At 39.4% G+C, this 24,125-nt stretch overlaps 2 protein-coding genes and 1 pseudogene across 46 annotated transcripts in view; 2 read left to right on the forward strand and 1 right to left on the reverse strand.

Moving 5' to 3' along the window:
* OXNAD1 (oxidoreductase NAD binding domain containing 1) overlaps positions 1 to 14,393 on the reverse strand; it is an 88,482-nt gene extending 74,089 nt beyond the window's left edge. For 11 of the 44 annotated variants that reach the window (XR_012430660.1, XM_074030943.1, XM_074030959.1 and 8 more), the window contains exons 1-5: positions 14,093 to 14,393; positions 8,991 to 9,140; positions 7,164 to 7,290; positions 6,502 to 6,565; positions 5,915 to 6,091 (exon numbers count right to left, since the gene is read on the reverse strand). Coding sequence is in view for 27 of the 44 variants with exons in the window: in XM_074030943.1 (XP_073887044.1) it covers positions 5,915 to 6,016 (102 nt within the window). In the remaining 17 variants the exon portion in view is untranslated. Of the gene's footprint in view, positions 1 to 4,812; positions 4,846 to 5,914; positions 6,092 to 6,501; positions 6,566 to 7,163; positions 7,291 to 8,990; positions 9,141 to 12,830; positions 13,004 to 14,092 lie in introns of those variants that run through there. The other 33 variants (XR_012430659.1, XM_074030931.1, XM_074030953.1 and 30 more) reach the window with 13 other exon arrangements.
* LOC102130819 (THAP domain-containing protein 5 pseudogene) lies at positions 1,676 to 3,218 on the forward strand (annotated as a pseudogene).
* A 250-nt stretch (positions 14,394 to 14,643) lies between the features above and the next one.
* Positions 14,644 to 21,567, forward strand: DPH3 (diphthamide biosynthesis 3). Of its 2 annotated transcripts, XM_005545698.4 has the most exons (3): positions 14,644 to 14,847; positions 15,371 to 15,445; positions 18,741 to 21,567. In XM_005545698.4, exons 1-3 carry the CDS (start codon positions 14,740 to 14,742, stop codon positions 18,804 to 18,806), a joined length of 249 nt encoding a protein of 82 aa, XP_005545755.1. In that variant the 5' UTR covers positions 14,644 to 14,739; the 3' UTR covers positions 18,807 to 21,567. The 2 variants fall into 2 exon arrangements, with proteins under 2 accessions (XP_005545755.1, XP_005545756.1); XM_005545699.3 differs by lacking the exon at positions 15,371 to 15,445.
* The last annotated feature ends 2,558 nt before the right edge of the window (positions 21,568 to 24,125 follow it).

Consider the following 24,125-nt stretch of genomic DNA (forward strand, 5'->3'; position numbering starts at 1 on the left):
TAAAATCTTCTGATCAGAGTCCCATTAAAATCTGAGGACAGGGGCTTATCTATCATTTTCAATGCTGTAACCCCAGGATTTGGCCCAAGGTCTGGCACATTTCCAAATGAACAAATGAATGCATAAGAATTAGTAATTTAAGAAATTCTTTCACTGCCAAACTCTCCCAACAAACTGATGAAGAGAGCATATCCTGCTCAGTAGGCCAAGTCTATAGAGGCCAAGCACGGAATGACCCCTCCAGTAAAATGTGTCTTGCCTGAACAATTCTTACTGCATTACAATATTTCTACCCTTATCTCCTTGACATTTCTAGGGTTCAGACTGCTTATTCTTTTGATTCTTAAGAATAAAATGAATAAAACTCAAACACAAACATTCCAATGTAATTCAATTCAGAGTTCAGTTTCCTCCATCAGCACAATCTCAGACTACTTACAGTTACAGTCCCAAGTAAGAAGCATAAACATCATAAACGGTCATTCAGTAAGCTTTCCAGAGGAAATACAATACCCAAAACCAAAAGAACATTTCTGGGTGAGTACTCCATTTTCTGTCGACTCCAAGAGCAGCAGCACAGTCCTTGAGCCCAGGAATTCTGAGCTGGAGCTTCCCTTCGCCACTGAGAGACATGTCCTAGGCCCTGCTTCCTCTTTGTAAAATCCACCTGACGTCGTATCCTTAGGATACCTCATGGACTTCAGTTGAAGAGCAAATAACATGTGTAAAGTACACTCACTATACAAATTAAAGGTAAGAGTGGAAGACGTGACTATGAGAAGCTGATCCAGTTCTGTCATGGCCAAACCTGAGGTGCCATTCATTTCAACCAGTCCAAGGTCCCGCCCCTACTCTATGGCTAGAAGCACCCTCTGGAAATTGGGGCGAGTCCCTAATGGCCATATACTGCCGAGAAAGCCAGATATCACCTAGCTTTCTCCAGTTCCTCCCAACTCTTCGCAGTTCTTATTCTGTATGGGAGAAGAAGGGAAATTAGAAACAGACGAGGAGGGCCGAGAGCGGTGGCTCGCGCCTGTAATCTCAGCACTTTGGGAGGCCGAGGTGGGTGGATCACGAGGTCAGGAGTTTGAGACAAGCCTGGCCAACATAGTGAAACCCTGTCTCTACTAAAAATACAAAAAAAAAAAAAAATTAGCGGGGCATGGTGGCAGGTACCTGTAATCCCAGCTACTGGGGAGGCTGAGGCAGGAGAATCACTTGAACTCGGGAGGCAGAAGTTGCAGTGAGCCAAGATCGCGCCATTGCACTTTAGCCTGGCCAACAAGAGCGAGACTCTGTCTCAAAAAAAAAAAAAAAAAAAGAAAGAAAAGAAAAGAAAGAAAGAGAAACAGAAGAGGAGAAGAGATGCAACTAAAAAATTCCTGAAAGGTAGTACCACGATTGGATTTGTAATTTTCTGACTTGTGGGCACTAAAATTCTAAAGAGTCTGAATTAACTTTCTTTGTAGTTTACCTAAACTTGGCTCAAAATAATCCCCTAAAAGTCCCAATAATTTTGTCCTATAAAATTCTGAAATGGAAGAAGGGCCACCTTGCACCTCTTGCTGGCCCCGGGTCTCCCAGGACCTCATACAAGTGACACTCAGCTATATAGGACAGCGATTTACTCTATGAATCACCACGGACAAAAAAAATAAAGACCCATTTCCTCTAAATGACAAAGAAACACTTGAAAAGTGGCAAAAAAAAAAAAAAAAAAAAAAATAGAAAGCAAGATTGATGCATTTCTAGTAAATACCAGTCACTATGCAGTGACCATTTCACTCCTGACTCTCTTGACATCAGACGGGGGATTTGATATTTAAAACAAAGTATCTTTCCAACAACTTTTTCCTTTGCCTGAAGACAATCACGGAAAAGACCCTTCTTAAAAAACAAACAAACAAACCCAGAAGAAAAAATTGGAAGATGAGAAAAAAGTATGCCTAAAAGCCAAATCAGAAAAATCACTTGTATTAAATGAGGCAAAGTAAAATACAGTTAACACAGATGTGCTCCCTGAACATGCAATTACTTGATTCATCTGCCTTGGTAAAGTCACCAGCTTCCAAAACCAAGAAGTATACAAAATATATGTTAACTCTTTTCTTTTTGAGACAGAGTCTTACTCTGTTGCCCAGGCTGGAGTACAGTAGCGCAATCTTGGCTCACTGCAACCTCTGCCTCCCAGGTTCAAGTCAAAATACATGTTAACTCTTAAACTAATTAAACAAGATTAACTAGGAAACTCTTAAACTAGTTAAACAAGATTAACTAGGAAACCAGAATCTATCTTGAAAACATCAGTTAACTAAAATAGGGATATAGGTGGTTTTCACACATCTTTTGAATATCTAAATTCTACAACTATTACTTTGAAAACTTCAAATTCAGAAGGTATTCAACAGTCTTTGGAAACCCAAGAAGTGCTTGAAATAACTACCAATTATCTTGCTAATCCAAACTTTACAAATATTCCATGAAAATCAGGTCAGCACAGGATAATTCATTCTTATTTAGCACAATTAATCAAACAGTTGAAGAATTAAACACAAATAAATAATCTATTATTGCCAGTTTTCTAAACCTATAGTTAATTCTTTTATATCTGCCCAAAAAGAAACCAGGGAAATGGAAGACACAGACACTGAAGACTCCTTATATAAGGATGTAAACTATGGAACACTCTTTTTTTTTTTTTTAAGAGACAGGATCTTGCTCTGCCACACAGGCTAGAGTACAGTAGTACCATCATAGCTCACGTTAGTAACCTTGAACTCCTGGGCTCAAGTGATCCTCCTGCCTCAGCCTCCTGAGTACCCAGGACTATAAGCATATCACCATATCCAGCTAATCTGCAACTTTCTGTAGAGACTGGGTCTTGCTATGTTGCCCAGGCTGGTCTTGAACTCCTGGTCTCAAGTGATCCTCCTGTTTCAGCCTCCCAAAGTGCTAGGATTACATACATGAGCCACTGCGCTCGAACACAAATTGAACATTCCTACTGCAGACAAGACACAAATAAAGAACATTTTTGGCAGAAAGTCTCTAAGCTACATTCGAAGATAACTCTTCTTGACCTACAAACAATAAACTATAGGTAGACTGAAGTCTTTGGAAGCTCTTATAAGACAGCCAAAGCAGGAAAACTGCCTATCTGAAGAAAATGTCAGATGATAAAAAACCGTTTTACAACAGAGGATGTCACTATGATATAGCGTAAAAAGGCTTTAAAGCTATGACTGTTTTATAAGCTTTTTCCAGCCAAATCAAACTTTATATAAAGGGAACTTTTTCCCGTATAAAGTTCTGATCTTAAGGAACTATGAGAGTGCTCCAATGTTATGAACTGTATCCTGTTCTTATAATGCTCATTTTTAGAAAAACTAGAGAGTTGTGCTAAAGAGAAACAGTTTTATTAGTTGATAGTTTTTCAAATTAAAGTTAAAATTTAGTGAATAAATGATATGATTCGGGCATAACATGAAAGAAAAAGGGTATGTTCAAAAGAACTTGAAACAGAAGTCAGGTTCAGCAATCAGTCCTGGTTTCACCACTGGCATATATGGCTTGGGCAAGTTACCTATCAAGACTGAACCTCAGTCTCTAATCTATAAAATAGGAATATTTACTAGATCTCTAATAGTCTATTTCTTTACAGTTCCTTCCCTTTTTCTTAAAATAATTTTGTTAGAACAGGTTTTCTCTAAGATTACTTTCATAATACTAGAAGTTGACTAGAATTTGATAATAACTATTCCATTATCCTCAATATTTATTGAATTCTGTGCTGTCTGATCTTTTGGCTATAGTTATATATCTGTTACATAAAGGAAAATACACATTTTATAATTTTATTCCAGTTGAACCAAATTAAGGAACTGCCCCTTAGCCCAGTTCTCAGGTGAGGTACTTCAAACTTGAAAGAATATGTGTATTGGTACTTCATATGTCACTGACCATCATAATACACAGTCATTTAAGCTTCTTAACATACTGTAGTTATACAGCTACATTTACAAACCAAAAATTTTAATGAGGCTAATTTTAAATATATTTAAGTATATTTTAGAAATCACAGTTGATATCTTTTTTTTGTGACAGTACAGTGATTTATTAGAAGGGTTTCCAGCACATACCCAAGAAAAGGCAGTGTGAGCGTACTCAGAGAGAGACGTGCCCTTAGTATCTACTTCTTAATAGGTGTAACCTTTAAAGCATGTGCCTGCCTCATCTGTAAACTGCAGAATACCGAATACTGTACATTCCCACTTACGTAAATTTTATTAAAATTAATAAGAAAGAAATTACAGATAAGTGGTGATAACCTTAGGGAGATAAAGGTCTTTTATTAAGGAAGAGAAATGATGGTGATATAAATAAAAATACTGTTTATATCCACACAAATTTGAAAAATGTAAAAGTAAAGACTTTGTGGCAACAATAAAAATGTGAAAATATGTTTCCTTAGAATTGGCAGTCAACATAATTAAGTATGTTAATGCCTATGATGGATGCTGTGCAAGTTGCTATTAGTCCGATTCTTATTCTTTTCATCTGTTAAAAAGAAAATACTGGCCAGGTGTGGTGGCTCATGCCTGTAATCCCAGCACTTCGGGAGGCCAAGGAGAAAGGATCACTTGAGGCCAGGAGTTCAAGATCAGCCTGGGCAACACAGCAAGACTATCTTTACAAAAAATTAAAAATTAGCTGGGCACAGTAGTGTGCCCATAGTCCTGGCTACTCAGGAGGCTTAGGCAGGAGGATCACTTGAGCTTGGGAGACAGAAGCTGCTGTGAGTCATGACTGTACCTCTGCACTCCAGCCTGGTGACAGAGCAAGACCCTGTGTCAAAAAGAAAAAAAAAAAATACTATTATCTATCTATCTATCTTACCTGTCTTAAAATATTATTATCTATTTTATGGCATAGTTTTGAGAATTCCGTAAGGTAACAAAAAAGTTTTTGGTCCTGGAAATTAGGAGGTGCTCAATAAATATCAGTTGATGCTCAACAGTAAATAATGCACTAATTGTTGTAAATGCATGATGATTCTTTTTTGCTCATATTTCACTTGGTTTCTGCAGGCTATTAAAATTAATTGGTATGTAAAATAAAATTCTGAAATGAATACTCTAATTCAGGGACTAGCAAACTATTACCTGCAGAGCCAAATCTGGGTGTTTGGTAAATGAAATTTGTTTACATACTGTCTATGGCTCTTTTCACATGATAAAATCAAAGATTAGAAGTTGTTATTAAGACAGCATGGCCCAAAAAAGCTAAAATATTTACTATCTGGCCTTCTAGAGAAAGATTTTCAACCTCTGCTCTAATTCCGCCAGCCTCAAAATACAACAGGAAAGAGTCTTAAGAGAAATCACTTTTTTTTCACAATTTGCAAGGCCTTCATTTTTTAAAAAGAAATCCTAACAAGTCTCACATTTACGGAATCAGCATTTTTGGTCACTTCAACAAACCAAAAGGTCTTTTCAGATTTACCATTGTGAAAACTGTACTTCCCCACAAGCTCCTAAATCTACTATGCTGAACTAATTTTACAAACTTCTCAAAAAAAAAAAAAAAAAAAGAACTTTAAGCTGAATCGACAAACATATACCCTTAGTCCCAAGGTAATTTTCTGAAAGAAGTTAGCCTTAAAAGTAGGGCCTAAACAATATGCCTTTACATTAAAGTGTATCCTTCTATTAATAGATAAATTTAAATAAGACAATATAATTTCTGCCTATGTTTGTAGAAGTATATAATCGTTCCTTATATGAAATAGATTTTTATTGTTAGCTTCAATAGACTTATAACCCTAAGCTAAATATACCTGAATAAGTGATCAACATTCAAAAAAGCAAAATCAAATATCCAATTTATGTTTTTAAATAAAAATGGGGTTACTCACTGAGGTAAAGGGTGAGGATCCTTTACTTCTCAGCCCTTGACACCCTTTCAGGTGGTAGATTAGCTTTCTATAGTCTGAATATGGTGGAAAAAATCTGTACATTAGAAGGATAACAAGAGCTTGTCCATTTTCCTTTCTCAGATGTTAGTGCTTTCTCCCTTGATGAAATAAATTGTTCTAAAGTAGGAACGAGAACAAAGACTTTGAGACATGATGCAAAAAAAAAAAAAAAAAAAAAAAAAGACGCCACACACAAAAAAAGGTAAGCTATTCATAAAATGTAGGCTCTAAAAGAAATTCTAGTGCTAAAATATAACCCTAAACATCATACCTGTGAGGATGGCTCCCTCAACTGCTGCTCTCTCTACTCCCTTCATCAACAGGTAATCCATTCATTCCAAGTTTAAAGGGAAAAAATTTGAGTATCTATCATCTTTTCAAATCAGATATCATATGTCCTGCTCAGAAAATTTCTATATAGAAAAATAACAAACTTCCCGACTGTCCTTCAAAAGGACCAGACTCATCTAACACTTTACCCATAAGCCAGTAGCCGGAAAAACCTGTCATACCCCGAAGATACAAACCTCCCGTCGAACGACACTTGCAGTTCTCTCCATGTGATCAGTTTTCCTTTTGGATTTCATTATGCTTTAACAGAAAGTAAAATTAAGTTATTACATATTATCTTCACAAAAATAATAAAATTAGTTTTTCCTGAAATATCATGGTTATCCTAAATACAGTGTAACGCTATGGATCCTATAAAGTGGCCAGTATTTGCCCATCTAACTGAAGTTTTGGCCGGGCATGGTGGTTCACGCCTGTAATCCCAGCACTTTGGGAGGGCGAGGCAGGCAGATCATCTGAGGTCAGGAGTACGAGACCAGCCTGACCAACATGGCGAAACCCTGTCTCTACCAAAAACACAAAAATTAGCCAGGTGTGGTGGTGCCCGCCTGTAATCCCAGCTACTCGGGAGGCTAAGACGGGAGAATGGCTTCAATCCAGTAGGTGGAGGTTGCAGTGAGCTGAGATCACGCCACTGCACTCCAGCCTGGGTGACAGAGCAAGATTCCATCTCAGGAAAAAAAAAAAAAAAAAAAAAAAAGGGTTAACAACCTGACAGCATGCACGCTGAAGCCAAGATGCTACCTTTCCGGGAGTCTGATAGGCCTCCCACAACCGTCAGCAGGTCGGGTCGTTTTGAAAATCAACTTCAAATGACATAGAAGGCTTAATGACTCACCTGGTTAGAGTAAGGTGGCGCAAAGTGCTGAGTGTCAATCTCAGTGAAGCAGCCTCAGTACGGATGGCTCCAACAGAGCACCGCAACAACCCAGGAATCATAACAGCAGCACAGGCCATGGCGCTTCCTGGGAAAACATAAAACTGAAATTTCAAACTGCTGTTTTAAAAAGTGGGGAAATAGCAGACCATTTTAGAAGGTCAGGGAAGAAGAATTTGGATTTCTGTTGGTGCTATTATGAGTCAAGTTACCAGCAAAGCAGCCAAGAGCCTAACTTCACCTTAACAAAATTTCTTCCACTATTTAGAGTTGACTCAAGGTATCTCCACAATTATGTATATAAGTATGTAATTTTTGGTGCTATCAAATATTCGTGTTCTCTATTGCTTTCTAAAATCTCTGACCAAGTTCACAGGACTAATCTTATGCTATTATAGAAGAAGGGAGATTTTGTAACTTCCTGATAATTGTATTTTATCTAAAGAGCACTACATAAGTCTTTTATATTTCTTGTTAGGTAAAGTGTAAGAGGAAGATAAATTTACCGTGGTTCCCAAACAAGAAGCTTAAGGTTCCCAGATATTAAAAATCCAAAACTGATAAAAATAACACTATTCATAATAGCCCAAACTGGAAACTATCCAAATGCCATTACTAGGGGAGATAAGCTAATTGTGATATATTCACACAGTAAGATACACTATACAGCAATGAAAACAAACTGTAACTACATGCAGTAACATAGATGAATATCACAAATAACATACTGAATGAAAGAAGCCAGACCCCAAAGAACAGATATTCTTTTATTCTAAAGCATATAAAGTATAAAAACAGACAAAATGAATCTATGATGTCAGAAATCAAGTTAGTAATTTCCCTTGGGAGGTGGCAGTGACAATGTTGTTTCTTAATCTGGGTGCAGATTGCATGAGTATTTTCACTTTTTGTAAAACTGATTAAGCTGTCCTCTTAGGATCTTTGTAGTTTTCTGTTTGTAGTTGAACTTCAACAAAAAGTTAAACACACACACTCTCTCACACACACACACACACACACACAGAGATTCTTCAACATTTCAAATTCTAAAAACTACCAGCCTATCAAGAAATGCACTGATTAGGAGTCAGATGATATTTCTTTTTGGTTCCTTTTATATCATTTTCCTACGTCAATTTTTAAACATTTGTCTAAAATGGCCACATTTAATATGTTACATTGCTCTATCTGTCCTTTTCTATCTTAGTTACCTTGAGAATAAATGAAAATGCATGTGAATACTTTTTTCTCTGAGCTTTTTGGGAGGCAGTATATAAATTAATTGTAATAAATTGCTGTTAGCAAAATATTCAAGCTAAGTGTTTACATTCCTACTCCATATTCATTAATTTGGTCCTTCATTCAACAAGTATCTATCAAGAGTCCAGTATGTGGCAGGCACTGGCGTAAGCAATGGTGCTACAGGCATGAAGAAAACAAAAACCTTAGGGAGTTTGCATTCAATAGATGAAGACAGAAAATAAATAAAAATAAATAAATCTGATGGTGATATGTCATATATAGTTTATTCCGTTATACCCCAATCATATTAAAAAGCTCACTGCTTCATAACTAGTCTTTAGGTAAATGATACATTTCTTCTTTTCATAGTATGTTGCATCATCATTGTGGATAAGCATGGTACTTGCTATTTTTCTCTTTACTAAATGAAAAAAGCAGAAGGCCTCTTCGACCTCATTCAAGACCACTAAATGTAGTTTCTCTCCATTAAATGTTCTAAGTCAATAATGTTACCTTCATCCCTGAAAGAAAGAAGTTGAAACTTACTTTAGAAGTCCACGAGATTTTAGTAGTCATTAAGAATATGGTCAGCTGATTGACAGAATATTTTGGTCCTGCTATTACACTGAGACTTTTGGATGTACAGCAGTTGGAACGTGGACAGTTTTTCCATGCATTAAAATTCTCACAAAGTTCCTGCAATGGCAAAAACAACATATAACAATGTTTTGGGGAACTGATCAAAAGCACTATTACCTCTTAGCTGCCAAAGGAAAGGTTCATTATAATCAGTAGGCATCACCTCACAACAAGCCCACTCTCAATTACCCGCTCTCCATTCATTCTTCCCTCCATGCTTCCATTTTTCTTTTTTGATTATTTATCTTACAGCTTCTTTTGTTCATCTTCCTTGGCCTGTCTTTAACACCTTCTACTTAGGATATCCACCCCAGGAAACAGTAGACCAAAGGCTAGAATGACACAGTTATATGTCACTTAAGGCCAAGTTCCCTGATAAAATTTAACCACTATATTGTTAAATATGGAAATACTGTTCTGTTCAATGTTTTAGACAACTATTGCTAAAATAAGTTGCCCTCACAATAGGATACATTGTTTAATGATTATGCTGTTTGAATGGTCTCCTTCTCAACTGAACTGGAAAACAAATGTTAATTTTAAAAGCAGTTCTTGCCGGGCACAGTGGCTCATGCCTGTAATCCCAGCACTTTGGGAGGCTGAGGTGGGTAGATCGCCTGAGGTCAGGAGTTCGAGAGCAGCCTGGCCAACATGGTGAAACCCCATCTCTACTAAAAATACAAAAAATTAGCTGGGTATGGTGTCGGGCACCTGTAATCCCAGTTACTAGGGAGGCTGAGGCAGGAGAATCGCTTGAACCCGGGAGGCGGAGGTTGCAGTGAGCCAAGATTGTGCCATTACAATCCAGCCTAGGCAACAAAAGCGAAACTCAGTCTCAAAAAAAAAAAAAAAAAAAAGCAGTTCTCTTTAAAATCCCGAGTTTATTTTGTAAAAGTAACCATGACCAAGAGTGCCACCTACTGGTAAATAAAGGACATTTTAATAAAATTCTGTTCAAAGTGCTTTCCAAAGCTTTATGCCAGTCCTAAAATACAAAAAATTAAAAACCTGCTAATTTTTTGAAATATGTCCAGTGGTTTCATACTGTAAGTATTTAATCAACCACAGCAGATCAATATATATCAAGTTATTTCTAAAACCACATAAAGAAGAACATCCCATCAATGTCTGTATCCTCACAGGTCTTCCCTTACCAAGAAATCTTAACTAATTTTATTTCTGAAATGCAGAAAATTATAATAAATGCTAAATAAAACTGACACTCACTAAATATGTAGTAAAACAAACTTCTGTAAGCAACAGATTAAATTTAACATTTAAGATTAATTACATGGTTTCAGTTCAACAGGTATACTGAGTTCATTACTGGGGTGCCAGGCACTATTTTAGGCCTTGAAGATATAATAAAGAACTAGACACAAGGCCCTTGCCATCATGAAGCAGAGACAGATAGCAGTAAACAAATGATTAACAAGATAATTATAGATTATGGTGAGTATGATAAAGGAAGTAAGAGTGATGGGGTAGGTGGGGGAAATATTAAGAAAGATCTCTCTCCAGGGATGACACCTTGGCTGAGACCTGAATGATGAGGAAACGGCAGCCAAGCAAATGTTAAAGGCAGATCACTCTGGCAGAAGGACCAGCAAGAGCAAAGGTCCTAATGCAGATATAAGTCCGACATGTGAAGAGGAACCAAGGCCAGTATGACTGGAGAGCAGTAAGCTGGTAAGAGTGAAATGAGATGAAGTCCAGCAGCCTATACTAAGGGTAGGAATTTTATCCTAAGGGTAACGGGAAGCAACTGCAAAGTCTGAATCAATCAGGAGAAGGACAAGACCTAATTTATATTTTTAAAGGACCGCTCAAGTTGCTGTGGGAAGGATAATAGAGAGGGGCAGGAGTGGAAGTAGGAAGTCCAGTTAAAAGACTCTGGTCTAAGATTATAATAAGGTAACAGCTACAGAGATGGCAGAAGTAGATGAACATGACATATATTTTGGAATTAGAGCCCCAAAACTTGCTGATACATTAGGCAGGGTGTGAGAGGACACTGACAGAGAAAAGCCAGGAATGCCTCAACAAGCACAAATGCACTGAAATTAAGTAAGTTCAAAGAACAATCATGACATCTGCCAATTTAGAATCAGGTGTCACTGAGGAAGAAAAGGGGCTCCTCTTGGTAAACAAGTAGTATACACAGAGCATTTGACTTGAAATCAGCAGAACTGGGCTCAGGTGTGACTCCTTCCTGCTTTCTAATCTTCAGCAATTTTAGCCATTTTAACATTACCCATGCCACCTCACTGGATTACTGAGAGGAATAAATAAAACGTCTACCAAAGTACCTGGCAAGCAAGAGTGTTACTAAAATCAGTCCTAATACACTGACCCCTTCTCTTCCTTGTCAAACAACCTAGAGAGGTGGAGGTTTGGTATTGCCAATAAACAACTCCCTCTGGCCTGATATACAACAGCACTCATCAAATACACTTTGCATTATACAATTATGACTTACTTTTTTTTTTTTGAGATGGAATCTAGCTCTGTCGCCCAGGTTAGAGTGCAGTGGCACCATCTAGGCTCACTGCAACCTCCGCCTCCCAGGTTCAAGTGATTCTCCCACCTCAGCCTCCCAAGTAGCTGGGATTACAGGCACGTGCCACCACGCCTGGCTAATTTTTGTATTTTTAGTAGAGACCGGGTTTCATCATTGGTCAGGCTGGTCTCAAACTCCTGACCTCATGATCTGTCCACCTCAGTTTTCTAAATCTGAACTTAGGCTAAGAACTCTAGGCATTGTTGTTTCCTGGATAAGCAGTGTTAGTTAACATTTATGATAAATAAACTTGTGATCTCAAATTACTATAGCAACTAATAAATCTGCTTATGTTACACTCTCAGGGTCAAAAAGGGTGTCATTACAAAATATTTCCATCCTTTTAGGAATAAATGTAAAGTTTAGTAGTCATTGTAATGTTTTCTTTAAAAGTGCTGGGTGGAGTAAAATAAACTACATTACATGCTTGGATATGGTTTTACTTTCTTCAGCACGGTACAAGCTCAAATTGGGCAGAACGTTAAGAGCAGCCATCTCTGACCAGACAGTGGGGACAATCAATGGATGCCACGATGAAAACATATGGAAAGCCATAGAGAACCTCCTCTCCCCAAATCTAGTTCTCATGGGACCAAGCACTGCTTAGAGGAAGATCTCAGCAGTCTGCAGAGCTGCAGTGCTGCTTTTTAAATCTAGCTCTGCTTGAAGTACCATCACATCAAAAATGACATTACTGTTAATTAAAAGCCTAGATTCTAGGGTCAGACAGATTTGAGTTCTCATCATAGCTTATTGCCATTTACCAGCTTTGCCTTAGGCAAGTTCCTCAGCCCCTAAGCCTCCTGCTTCTCAATGTTAAAGAAGGGGGTAATGATACTTATACCTCACCGGGTTGTTTTAACGACATAATACACATAAGGATTTGGTCACAGTGTATGACCAACACAGAGTCAACTATTATTAATAAGTAACTCATTCGTTTTTTCCACTTTAGGTAACATGCATTCAAAGAAAAGTTGGAACATTACAAAGAAAAACTACCCAACAACCCCTATAACTTTTAGGACTACTAACTTCAGATTTTAAAATTCCTGAGCAAATTCTTTTTGATAGATGCGAAATGCTTTCTAAAAGATCTACCAATTTATTCCTCCCATGAGCCAAATATGACTACACCCATTCCTCAACATATAAAAATGGCTCATAATGAATTTTCAAGTACTTACACTCAGAAGGACTAAAGAAGTAAAGACGGCTCCCAACCTCAAAATGATCAAAGGGACTGCAGAACAGACACGGAGAATCTCCCGTTTTTTCCTGTCTCCAAGAGGCTCGTGGTAAGTATTTGTGTCAACAGTGGAGCAGCCTCCAAGCTGTGTGGGCTTTGCTGGGGGGTCTCCTTTGCCCAGACCAGAATCATCACAGTTAATCCTTGACAAGTTTTAACAAATGTTTCCTAACTGCTGGGTAAATCTATAATTACGCAAAATTCAGCGTTTGTGAGGCCTTTGAAATAATCCTCCATAAACTCCTGTAATATAGCTTCTGGATTTTCCCTCAAAAACTCCTCTGCCTTTAAGTTTTCAAGCTTTAAAAGGGCTACATTGAGTGGAGCTTCATCTAAGTGTGCACAAAATTGGTAACTTTATGCCAACATATGAGTGTGTAAATATAAGCACAGGGATATGTTATGTAAATGTAAACTAAATGTTATATATCGTTGCTGAACCAAGTAAAACTCACAATTTCCATGCAAAAGTGCAACGTTACATCTAAAAAGGATCTTATATTATCTCTACTTCAATCCTTTCTTAGAAGAGGAAATAAGGCCCAAAGAATATAAATTCCCACTTGCCAGAGCAAATCAACAACTGAAGATTCCGATCTCAGATCTTCTCTCAAAAGCGCTTTTTTTTTTTTTCACTACAATGCATTTCTTCTCTATTAAGATATTAAAATGCCCAGTAATTGAGTAAGACCCAATGGACTCGGTTTTACCAAAACAGGCACTAGCACTGCTTTCAAGACAAAAATGCCTTTTATCTGCATTTCGCTTCAAGGCATACGTACGCCTCACACTGATAAACTTGCCTACTGACACCATTTCCTTCGCAAAGAAAAAACTGGTACTCACATAAGTAATTTGTCCCTGGGCCTTGGAGACAGAAAAGCTCTTCATTATTTCCCAGGTGCATGATTTTAGTCAAGATGCCCAACTCTCTGTACCTCAGTTTAAAGACTAATAAAATGGAATAACATGTAAACTCCTAGAGCTGACAATTCCACTTAGTGCAAGAACTGGCACATAACTCCCCAATAATAAAAGCTGATGTTATTACTATTACTACAAATCATCGTAGTTAATAATGTTATATGTCTGGCAAACAGAAGACTAAAACTCAATCCCTGCCTTCCAGGGCTTGGTCCTTTCAGCAACACAATTTAGGATATTTTAAGACTTCTGGGGTGAGAAAGACGCGGAATGTACCTGCAGCCAGGAACTAACAAGCTGACCGTCGCCCTGGGCTCAAGGTCACTTGGTGAAGCGAAATTCCACGGAACTGTTCGTCCGTCACCAGGAAGGGAGGTCAAGGAGGCTAAGGTGCTCTCGCCTCCCCACTCCGCCTTTCCCGAGGGCCGGTAGGATGCTACCTAGCACCTGCTGCAGCCTTCAGCGGGCTGTTTAAGGCGTTAAAGCAGGCGACAAGAAACAGGGAAACTTTCCCCGCTGGTGTTGCTTGCAGACCGGCCACGTTTAGCTGCCGGCACCTGGGATACTCCGCGGTCCCAGACATGACGCAGCAGCGCGGGCGAGCCCCACATTCTATTGGTCACTGCCATCCAATAGGAGGAGTGGTGCGCGACCCCGCTGAGCAAGACGTGCCGTCTTCCCAGTGTCTCCGCCCCTAGCTCAGCCGTCTCCGCCCCTAGCTCAGCCATCTCCATGGTGACCGCTAACGGTTATCCGTTTGGCCGCGCAGGCAGGAGTTGCGTCATTGCCCATGCGCCGGAAGCGCTGGTCCTTGCCCGGCGCGACCTGATGATGCCGAGCCTAGGCCGGTTCCGGCCAAGTTAGACCGTCGGAGCTGGTCTCGGACTGCCGGGGCGTCACCCCATCGGCGACCCCCGCTGACCATGGCAGTGTTTCATGACGAGGTGGAAATCGAGGACTTCCAATATGACGAGGACTCGGAGACGTATTTCTATCCCTGCCCATGTGGAGATAACTTCTCCATCACCAAGGTAACTTCAGGGTCCCGCCCGGCGGTTCACCCAAGCAAGCGCAGTTTGGCTCCGCCGTGTTCCTTTCGTCATTGGGTAGCCTTTGCTGCGCTGTGTCACCCACGCCCTCTTTCCCGTTGCTGAATCTTCCTCCTCCCGCATCCCCCCACCCCAACTAATACCCTGAGCTCTCTCGGTAGGCACGTAGTTCTGGTCTTAGATTAGGCCAAGGAGAGGGCGGCGGGGAGCCTCTGTCTCTGCCCGATCGCTACCTTAGAGTCCCAGCCTGGGATATTTCTGTCGAGGAGGGGACTCGTTTTTTGTTTCCCAGGGCTTTTGGGGCGACTGAAACTCGCCTAACTTTCCTAGGTGTTTCTAGGGGAAAATGATGTCGGCATTTCCTGTTGAAGGCCCTGGGGTTCTCACCCACCTTGCGGGGAAGGCAAGCCACCAAGAGACTTGCATCTAGGGGTGGGATAGGTTTGGGGGAGGATATGGCGAAGAGAAGACTATGCTGACCACATGGTGTTTGATTTCGTTGTAGGAAGATTTGGAGAATGGGGAAGACGTTGCAACGTGTCCTAGCTGCTCTCTCATTATAAAAGTGATTTATGACAAAGTAAGGGATATAATTTTTAAAACGGGGGAAGGGTGTTATAAGGCAGGGGCAAGGACTTAGATCAGCCTGTCAGTGATGAGAGCAGGAGAATGTTTCATTGTGTTAGGTAAAGTGCAGTATTTAGGCAGGTTTTAAACACCATTGATAAACAGCCGAATAGTAAATTAAAATGTTTAAAGTTCAGATTACATAATTTATTTTAGTTTTAGAGATAAATCTAGCTTTAGTGAAAATTATTATTTATTAAATAGAAGAAAGTATATAGATTATTTTAATGGACAATTTTTATATTTCTCTTCTATTTAATATGTAATTAAAATTGTTTAGAGCTCCTAGACTTACTTTGAAGGCAACAATTGTATGGTATTTCATGCCTGGCTTATACATAGAATTCTGCATTATCTTGTTTGAGATATAATTCCTAGATGCAGCTTTACAATTTCATTTTAGTCTTTAGTTGCCCTATTGTCTTTCACCCAAGGATGTTGACATTAGAAAAAAAAAATGTTATTACTGCCCACTCCTGCCCAAAGTTTAGTTCAGGACTTGGAATGAAATTTAGGTAAGGAGCTTAACACTCTGAAGAATGTACTCAAAAATGAATATAGGGAAAGAGGGGATAAGGCACAGAGCCTCATTAGAGAGGCGGGCTATAATTTAGACTATAATTTAGAAATATAATTATTCATTCTTGTATTAAAATATGCTCTGCAACAGAAAGCAAACAGGGTAAGGAAGATCAGGAGTGCTGGTCTGGGAGGAGGTTGCAGTTTTCCATAGGGTGATCATGGCAGGCCTTACTGAGAAAGGCCTTATTAAGTAAAGATTTGAAGGAGGCAAGGAAGTGAGCCGTGTACATATGAGGGTATGGGTTAAGAGAGTCGAGCAAAAGATCGTTCAGTGAAGGGGACCCAAGACAGGAACATGCCTGATTTTATCAGGGAACAAAGAGGAGGCCAGTGTGACCAGAGCAGAGCAGGATGAGAATAGTCCAAGATGAAGTCGTGGATCACTTTAAGGATTTAGGCTCTTGTTGTAAGTGATATAGGGAACCATTGGGGGATTTTCAAACATAGGAGTGCTATGATCCAACTTAAGTTTTTTTTAAAAAATGATTCTGGCTGCTGTGTTCAGAGTAGCCTATAGAGAGCAAGCATAGAAACAGGAAAACCAGTTAGGAGGCTGTTACACTACTTAAAGAAGGAGGTGAGTGGCTTGGACCTGGTTACAGCAATGGAAGTAATGAGAAGTACTTAGATTCCGGATACGCTTTGAATGACTGATTTGTATAGGGTGTGAAGGAGTGAGTCAAGGATGATTTCAATATTTTTTACCTTAATAACTGGGTGGATGGAGTTACTGTCAATTGAGGGAATGTAACTATAGGTATACGGGTTGAAATTGTACATAGTAAGTTTGAGAGGTCTGTCATCCAAGTTGAGCTGTTGAGAAGGCAATTGGATATATATGTCTGGAGTTCATGAGAGAGATTGGCTAGCAATGTCAGTTTTGGAGTTATCAGTGACAGACAGCATTTAGAGCCATGAAATTGGATGAGATCACCAGGTCTGTGAATGTAGAGATGGATAAAATACAGGACTGAGCATTAAGGCACTCCAGTATTAAAAAGTCAGGGAGGGAAGTGAGGAATCACCAAAGCTGATGGTAAAAAAGCAACCACTGAGAAAGGAGGAAAATCAGCAGTGTCAAATCCTGGAAACCAGCTGAGAAAGGGTCGAGGAAGTGGTCATCCTTGTCATGTGACACTGATAAACCATTAGCTTTAGTAACACTGAGTTTATTTGTGATGGTGACGAGAGCAGTTTCCATGGAGTAACAGGAACAGCGCATGATTGAAGAAACCAACGGGCAGAAAACTGGTTGGAGAGAATGAGAGAACGGAAGGCAGTGAGTATAGGCATTTCTTTTAAGGAGTTTGCTGCAAAGGAGAGCAGAGACATGCGACAGTAACCAGTGGTGATAGAGGATCAAGAGAGTGTTTAAAGTGGTAGAAATTCAGCCTTCATAAGTGAATATAGACACAGAAAGTTAGATTTAACCAGGTTGATGGTTTTCCCAAGTGAATAGTAAGGAGTGAGAGAAGAGTTGTTATAACCAACTGTGGAATGTGAACTATGTAAAGAGAACATGAAGGGAGTGAGGGGCAGTGAAAGGATGGTAGGATGAATACGGTGGAGGTCCAGAGGAGTTGAAATATGGCATCCAGGGTGGATAAATGGCAGCAACAGAAGAATAGCAATGCGGTAGTCTCAAGACATAAGATTCTAAACTGATAGGTTTTAGACAGGAAAGGAGAAGGGTGGCAAAAAGGAGGAACTAGCCCCATTTCCAATCCCTCTCGTACTAGGACTCTGAGAACACAGAGCCTCCACTAGACAGGCCTACAGGGGAAACTGTCCTTAAGAATATGACTTCATCTCAGCCTCAACACTATTGACATTTTAGACCTGATAATTATTTGTTGTCCAGAGATATCTCGCGCATTATAGGATGTCTAGCAGGATCCCTGGCCTCTACCTATTAGATGCCAATAGCAATCCTCAGTTGTTTCCATTCAAACTGTTTCCAGATATTACCAATGCTTTTGGGGGTAAAAGGATATTTTGATGAAGAGGTTGAGAATGTGGAGCATTGTGCTAACAATGGACCATGAATTCCAAAGGGCACAGTGAAAGGGTTCCAAATATTGGACAGCAGAGTAGCAGGGACAGAGTAAGGGCTGATCCTTCAGGAATCAGATTGCTGGAGGTGAGGGATAACCTTGGAAGCAGAGATTTTTTGTGGTAGCTGACATAGCCAGGATAAATGATCAGAGATTGAACTTCATTTACAAAGTAGCTAACGTTGCAGATTATCTGTGTTGGGAAAGACCCGTCCCTTTTAGTTAGAAGAAGTAATTACTTTGAAGAGGACTGGTATTTGAATGACCAAATATTAAAGTGGAGAAGTTTTGTGTAAGTAGTAATACAGAAATTTAAAAGATGTGGCGTATCTTTATGTGATTTCTGAGAAGTGGTTGCTCTGAACTGAAGATGGGGATATTTGTTTATAAGATGCTTTATATTAAATAATGAATTCAGAATCAAAAACTGATACATGTTTAAGATTCTAATTCTAGTGCTGTCATTGGCTCTTTGACCAATGAAATGATAATAGCAATGGAAAAACAAAATTAACAGAGCTGGATTGATTCTGTAACAAAATGAAGGTTTAATGTTAATGCATTTGTGACAAGGAAATTTATTGGTTAATGTCATTTCTCACTCTGTCTTAGGATCAGTTTGTGTGTGGAGAAACAGTCCCAGCCCCTTCAGCCAACAAAGAATTAGTTAAATGCTGAAGAAGCCTTCAGGAATCCAAATCCTGAACAGTTGGAAATGAGCCCAGATAGAAATATCAAATGCAGAGCTACTGGCTTCACAGAGACAACCATTTGTGATTTGCTGTTCTGTGAGAGTGTGGATTCTTTCCATCAACTGCTGATTTCATCTTCAGGAAGCAAGTCCATAACATGACATATCTGGATTTTGTGCTAAGAACCTTAAATTGGAAGCATTCTTAATTATCCATCTAAATTTACAAGAAGATTATTTCAAAACAGTGCTTTCTTTCCCTTGGTTTCATCATTTTCATATTTTAAACCAAATTCCTTCAGTATCTGATAACAGCATCATCTACCTCAGTCATTAGGATTTCTTAATAAAAAAGAGATTGTATTTTTGACTTGGTTATTAAGATAATTGAAATTAGCCCTTCATTTGAAATTTGACATCAGCTTTGCTGTTCTAAATTTAAAATGAGTTGCTTCATCAGTACCACACTTCCAGTTTCTATACCAAGCCAGTCTCCTCAGTTTTCCCATTAGGATGGACATGTTCTGTTCAGCATGCCATTTCTATAATGCTTCATGCAGAGAATTCGGTCATAGTATTAAAGAGAAGATACAGTGAGGTCACAGTGTCTCCAGAGCTAAAAGTTAGTGAACAAGAAAGTAAGTCTAAATTGATGAAAGAATGAGGAGTTTTCTTATCTTCTGCATATTCCTTGGAAGTCAGGACAAGATGAAAAACATCCAAAAGAAGTGAAATTGGTGACAGAATGAGAGGAGCAGAGCATTCCAGTGTAGTAAATGAAATGTTTGAATGATTTTGCCAGATCAGAGCAAGTAATATTTCTGTATCTGAATTTTTGTTTTTTGATAAGGCTAATGCAATTGCATTCCAGATAGGGGTTAATGTCAGATTTCCGTGGCTGGAAGCTGTGCTTTTGGCATATCACAGTGTTGTGTCAGTACTACAAGGTAAAGCATCGACAACAGAGAATGAGCTTGAAAATGAAGGATCTATTGTGAATAAATATGCCCATGAGAGCATATTTAATAAGCCTCTATAACATGCAGCCAAACCAGACATTCACTCCTGCAGAGAAATGTTGCCCTGAAGAAAAAGAAATATATAAAGATAGGCTATCATTCTTCCTTTGCTGCAGTACTAAGAATAGCAAGAAATTAGAATCATTTACATTGGAAATTTGAAAATTCCCTTTATATACACAACTTTACTGTGTATAAATAAAAAATGTTAATGCACTGATGTCTGTCAGGTTGTTTTAGGAATGGCTCCTGCAATTAGAAAAATAGCTTGTTAGAATGTAAATGTTGTGTTACTTATTGGTAAGTGTACTGTACACATTCATTGGAGGTTAAAACAAGTGAGTAGCCATTTTTACCTGCCAGCAGCATGGCTATGTGCAGCCACTAGGCTGAGACAGTAAATTACCAAAAATTGTATGCTGAAAGTGCTCGGTACATTATGTGGCATATTCTGGATGTGATGAGAAATATTGCTGTTTGGGACACTGACATCCCAGAAGCAATCCACAACTGCTTTGCAAAAGCAAAGTGACTGCTCAGATGAACAGAGCAGAGTACTCACTTACTATGGTGGCATGAGCTGCAAAGCAAAATGAACTGTCCCACAGTCATGTTGATGGTTTTCTAGATATTGCCAACATGTTAGCTCTTTCTGATGCTGATGAATTTCAAACATGAACAGACACCCTTGATGTGGGTTTGTTAAGAACATAGAAGAACAGGAAAAGTTGCCAGGTTCACACATCCCAGGAAAAAAGAAGCATGAAAAGCATTAGCAATCAGTGACTGATGATAATGCTGCAGTAATGGGAATGGTTTTATTTCTAAATCAGATTATTTCTAAATAAAATCATTTATTGGTTTGTTTCTAAAGCAATTGAGTCACTAAGTTTGTGAACTATAAAGGAACACATCAAGATTGAATCCTGTGTTAAGCAGAAAGTAAAACCAGAGCCAGGCACAGTGGCTCGTGCCTGTAATCCCAGCTATTTAGGAAGCTGAGGCAAGAGGATCGTGTGAGGCCAAGAGTTCAGGACTAGCCTGGGCAACATAGAGAGACCCTGCCTCTAAAAAATTTTCTTTTAATTAGCAAGGTATGGGGCCATGAGCAAATTGCTTGGGCCCAGGAGTTTGAGGCTGTGGTGAGTTGTGATCACACCACTGCGTTCCAGCCTATCTGACAGGGCAAGACCTCCTCTCTAAAAAATAAAGAGAAAGCAGAGTAAAACTGGACTGTGAGATATGACTAAAGTTCTGTGTGATACGTGTGCCTTATTTAGCTCAAGACATTTCTAGAGCACATATAAAAACTGACTTGTCATCCAGGCTGTGTCTCTTTTTAGCTTTGTAATCTTTGGCAAGGCCATTGGATTCTTCAGCTGTACAATTAGGAGACTTGATCAGGTGATTTCCTTTCTCAGCTGTCAGTTCTTTAATTTCAGGCTTGGTAGCTTGTGGGAACCGAAAAGGCAATTAAAACCTTTATAAATGCAAACTAAATCATGAATTACAGAAAAAGTCCATTGTTCCATAACTTGGTGTTACCACACTTAAGAGTTTAAAAATTACGAAGTCGACTGTGGAAAGGATTCTGCGTATATTCTATTGTGCACATTCAGAAACATTTTTCTTGGAAAAAGCACCCAACATTTTTTATAACTGCACATATTAATTTATTGCCAGAATAAATTGCATTGCATGCTAAATAAAGTCAGATAATTCAAATCCATTTGCTTTTCTGTAGTTTTTCTTCTAAATGTCAACATTCTGAATTAAAATGTTTATGACTTTATATGAGGTAGAAATCTTAATTGTTTTGGGGTATTGTTAATAGGCTTTTTGTTTTGGACAGTAGTTTTTAAATAAGGAAATTGTTTGGGCTCTGGATTGTTATTGCTATTTGGGAAAAAAATAACTGAGTCAAGTGGTAGTAAGACAAAGTTGACATTCTTAGACTCAGTTTATTACCAGGAAAGAAGACTGATGTTTAAGGCTGATGATCAATTCTTGGAGTGATTTCAGAGCCTAGCTCTGGTCAGAAGACAATTAGAATCTTAGTTCCTCCACTGTGATCTCCAGGAATTTACTTTATAATTATCTTCTGGTTTGTGAAATATAGATCGTAGTACCTCTTTCACAGGGTTGCTGTGTGAACCCATTCATTGTGCAATTAGAAAAATAGCTGTCATGTGCTACGCACTAGACAGAGAAGCACCTGTCACATGCTAGGCGCTAGGTGAAGAAGATTGGGTTTCTACGTTTGGAAACTTAGTGGAACTAGAAGAGACAGAAGCAAGATTACAGATGAGTTAGAGCCCCCAAGGAAACAAACCAGGTGATATGGGAGAGAGTAACTGGGTCAGGTGACTTTTTAAGGGAGTCTGATCTCTGACACTTTTTCTAAGACCTGAAGGTTGAGAAGGAAACAGCCGTGTGAAAATTATTAAATGAGCTAATATCTATAAAACATGACCACTAACCCCTGTCATGTGCAAAAAATAGTTAACTATTCTAACTCCAAAAGGAGTTAAACATTGTTTTGAGCTTTCTCTTTGTCCATGTTCTGTTGCTGTAACAATACCTCAGACTGAATAATGTATCAAGAATAAAGGTTAATTTGGCTCATGATTATGGAGCCTGGAGTTCATACTATGACCCTGGTGAGGGTCTCGTACTGTGTCCTAACATGATGGAGAAGAAGAACGGGAAGCGGGCATGTGCAAAGATACCATACTGGAGAGTCAGCCTCATTTTATAGCAACCCCCTCTCTTGGTGACTAGTCTTAGGAGAGGGAGAACTCACTCCCACCAGATGTCATTCATTTCTTCAAGGGCAGATCCCTTGTTATCCAAATACCTCTTAAAAGTCTCACCATCTCTTAACACCATTACGTTGGGGACCAAGCCTCAATATGAGTTTGGTGTGGACAAACCATATCCAAGCCACAGCAAACACTGACGGTATTCTTGGCATAAATATGAGAAGTGTGCAGTTTTGGACACCCTTGCCTCCCTCTTCTTGAATCTAGGGGTAGGGCCCTGCAACCTGTCTTTTAACGCCTGCTAGCTGATTCTCATGCAGTTAAAGTTTGGGAATCACTGGTTTTCAAACTTGACAGCACATTTGTAATCGCTTCGGGCACTTTAAAAATTTGATGCCCCAGCGAGTCTGACTTAATTGATTTGGGTGCAACTTGGGCATCAGGATTTTTTAAAAAGTGTCCCTGGCGATTCTAATGTGTAGCCAAGGCCTAGAACCACTAGGCTAGAAAAGCAGAACATCTCACGAAGGTAAAAGGAGCCTTTTTTTTTTTTTTTTTTTTTTCTTAAGACAGAGTCTTGCTCTGTTACCCAGGCTGGAGTGCAGTGGCGCTATCTCCACTCACTACAAGCTCTGCCTCCCGGGTTCATGCCATTCTTCTGCCTCAGCCTCCTGAGTAGCTGGGACTACAGGCGCCCACCACCACACCCGGCTAATCTTTTGTATTTTTTAGTCAAGACAGGGTTTCACTGTGTTAGCCAGGATGGTCTCGATCTCCTGACCTCATGATCCGCCCGCCTTGGCCTCCCAAAGTGCTGGGATTACAGGCGTGAGCCACCGTGCCCAGCCCAAAGGAGCCAATTTTTTAAAATGATCACACCTGCTTTGCACATGAAACAAAGACAGGGGGCTCAATTGGCCACACATTGCATTTAGGCATGCAGTCAGCCTTAACAAGTGGCCAGGAGAACCCAGGCTGGGCCAATGTACACAGCGGTAGAGCTCTAAACTGGGTGGCCTCCAGGCTGCATCCCGTATTTAAACAGACAATCACATTTTCCAGCACATGCTGGCTGCTAATTACATACCTTACAAAAGCAACAGCTTCTGCAGGTGTAAGTAATTAGGATTCTTTAACTCCATTTGAGGATGCCTGCCATTCCCTTCTTATCTAGCAGATTGCCATCATTACATATTTGACTGGGAAACCAGTTTACACATTATTCCTTGCTAAGGGTTTAAAACAAAGGGCACATAAAAGAGAAATCACAATTCCACCAAAGGCTTAAAATACGGGTGGAGGTAGAGTGGGGGGATTCTCCACCTTTCTCTGCATACTTGCAGAGATGCACTTACAGAGGAGCCCTAGAACTCAGAACAAAACAATTCTTTGACAATTCTTTGTAATGTATGAATGAATATTGTTCAAATTCTAGGAAAGCAAGTTAGCATTTTAAAAAAGAAAATTGTTTTTCGGTCTTCAGACTTTACCACTCAAATTAGGGGGAAAAAAGGCATGTCCTTTT

The sequence above is a fragment of the Macaca fascicularis genome, chromosome 2, assembly GCF_037993035.2.
Source record: "Macaca fascicularis isolate 582-1 chromosome 2, T2T-MFA8v1.1".
In the NCBI taxonomy this organism is placed as follows: domain Eukaryota; kingdom Metazoa; phylum Chordata; class Mammalia; order Primates; family Cercopithecidae; genus Macaca; species Macaca fascicularis.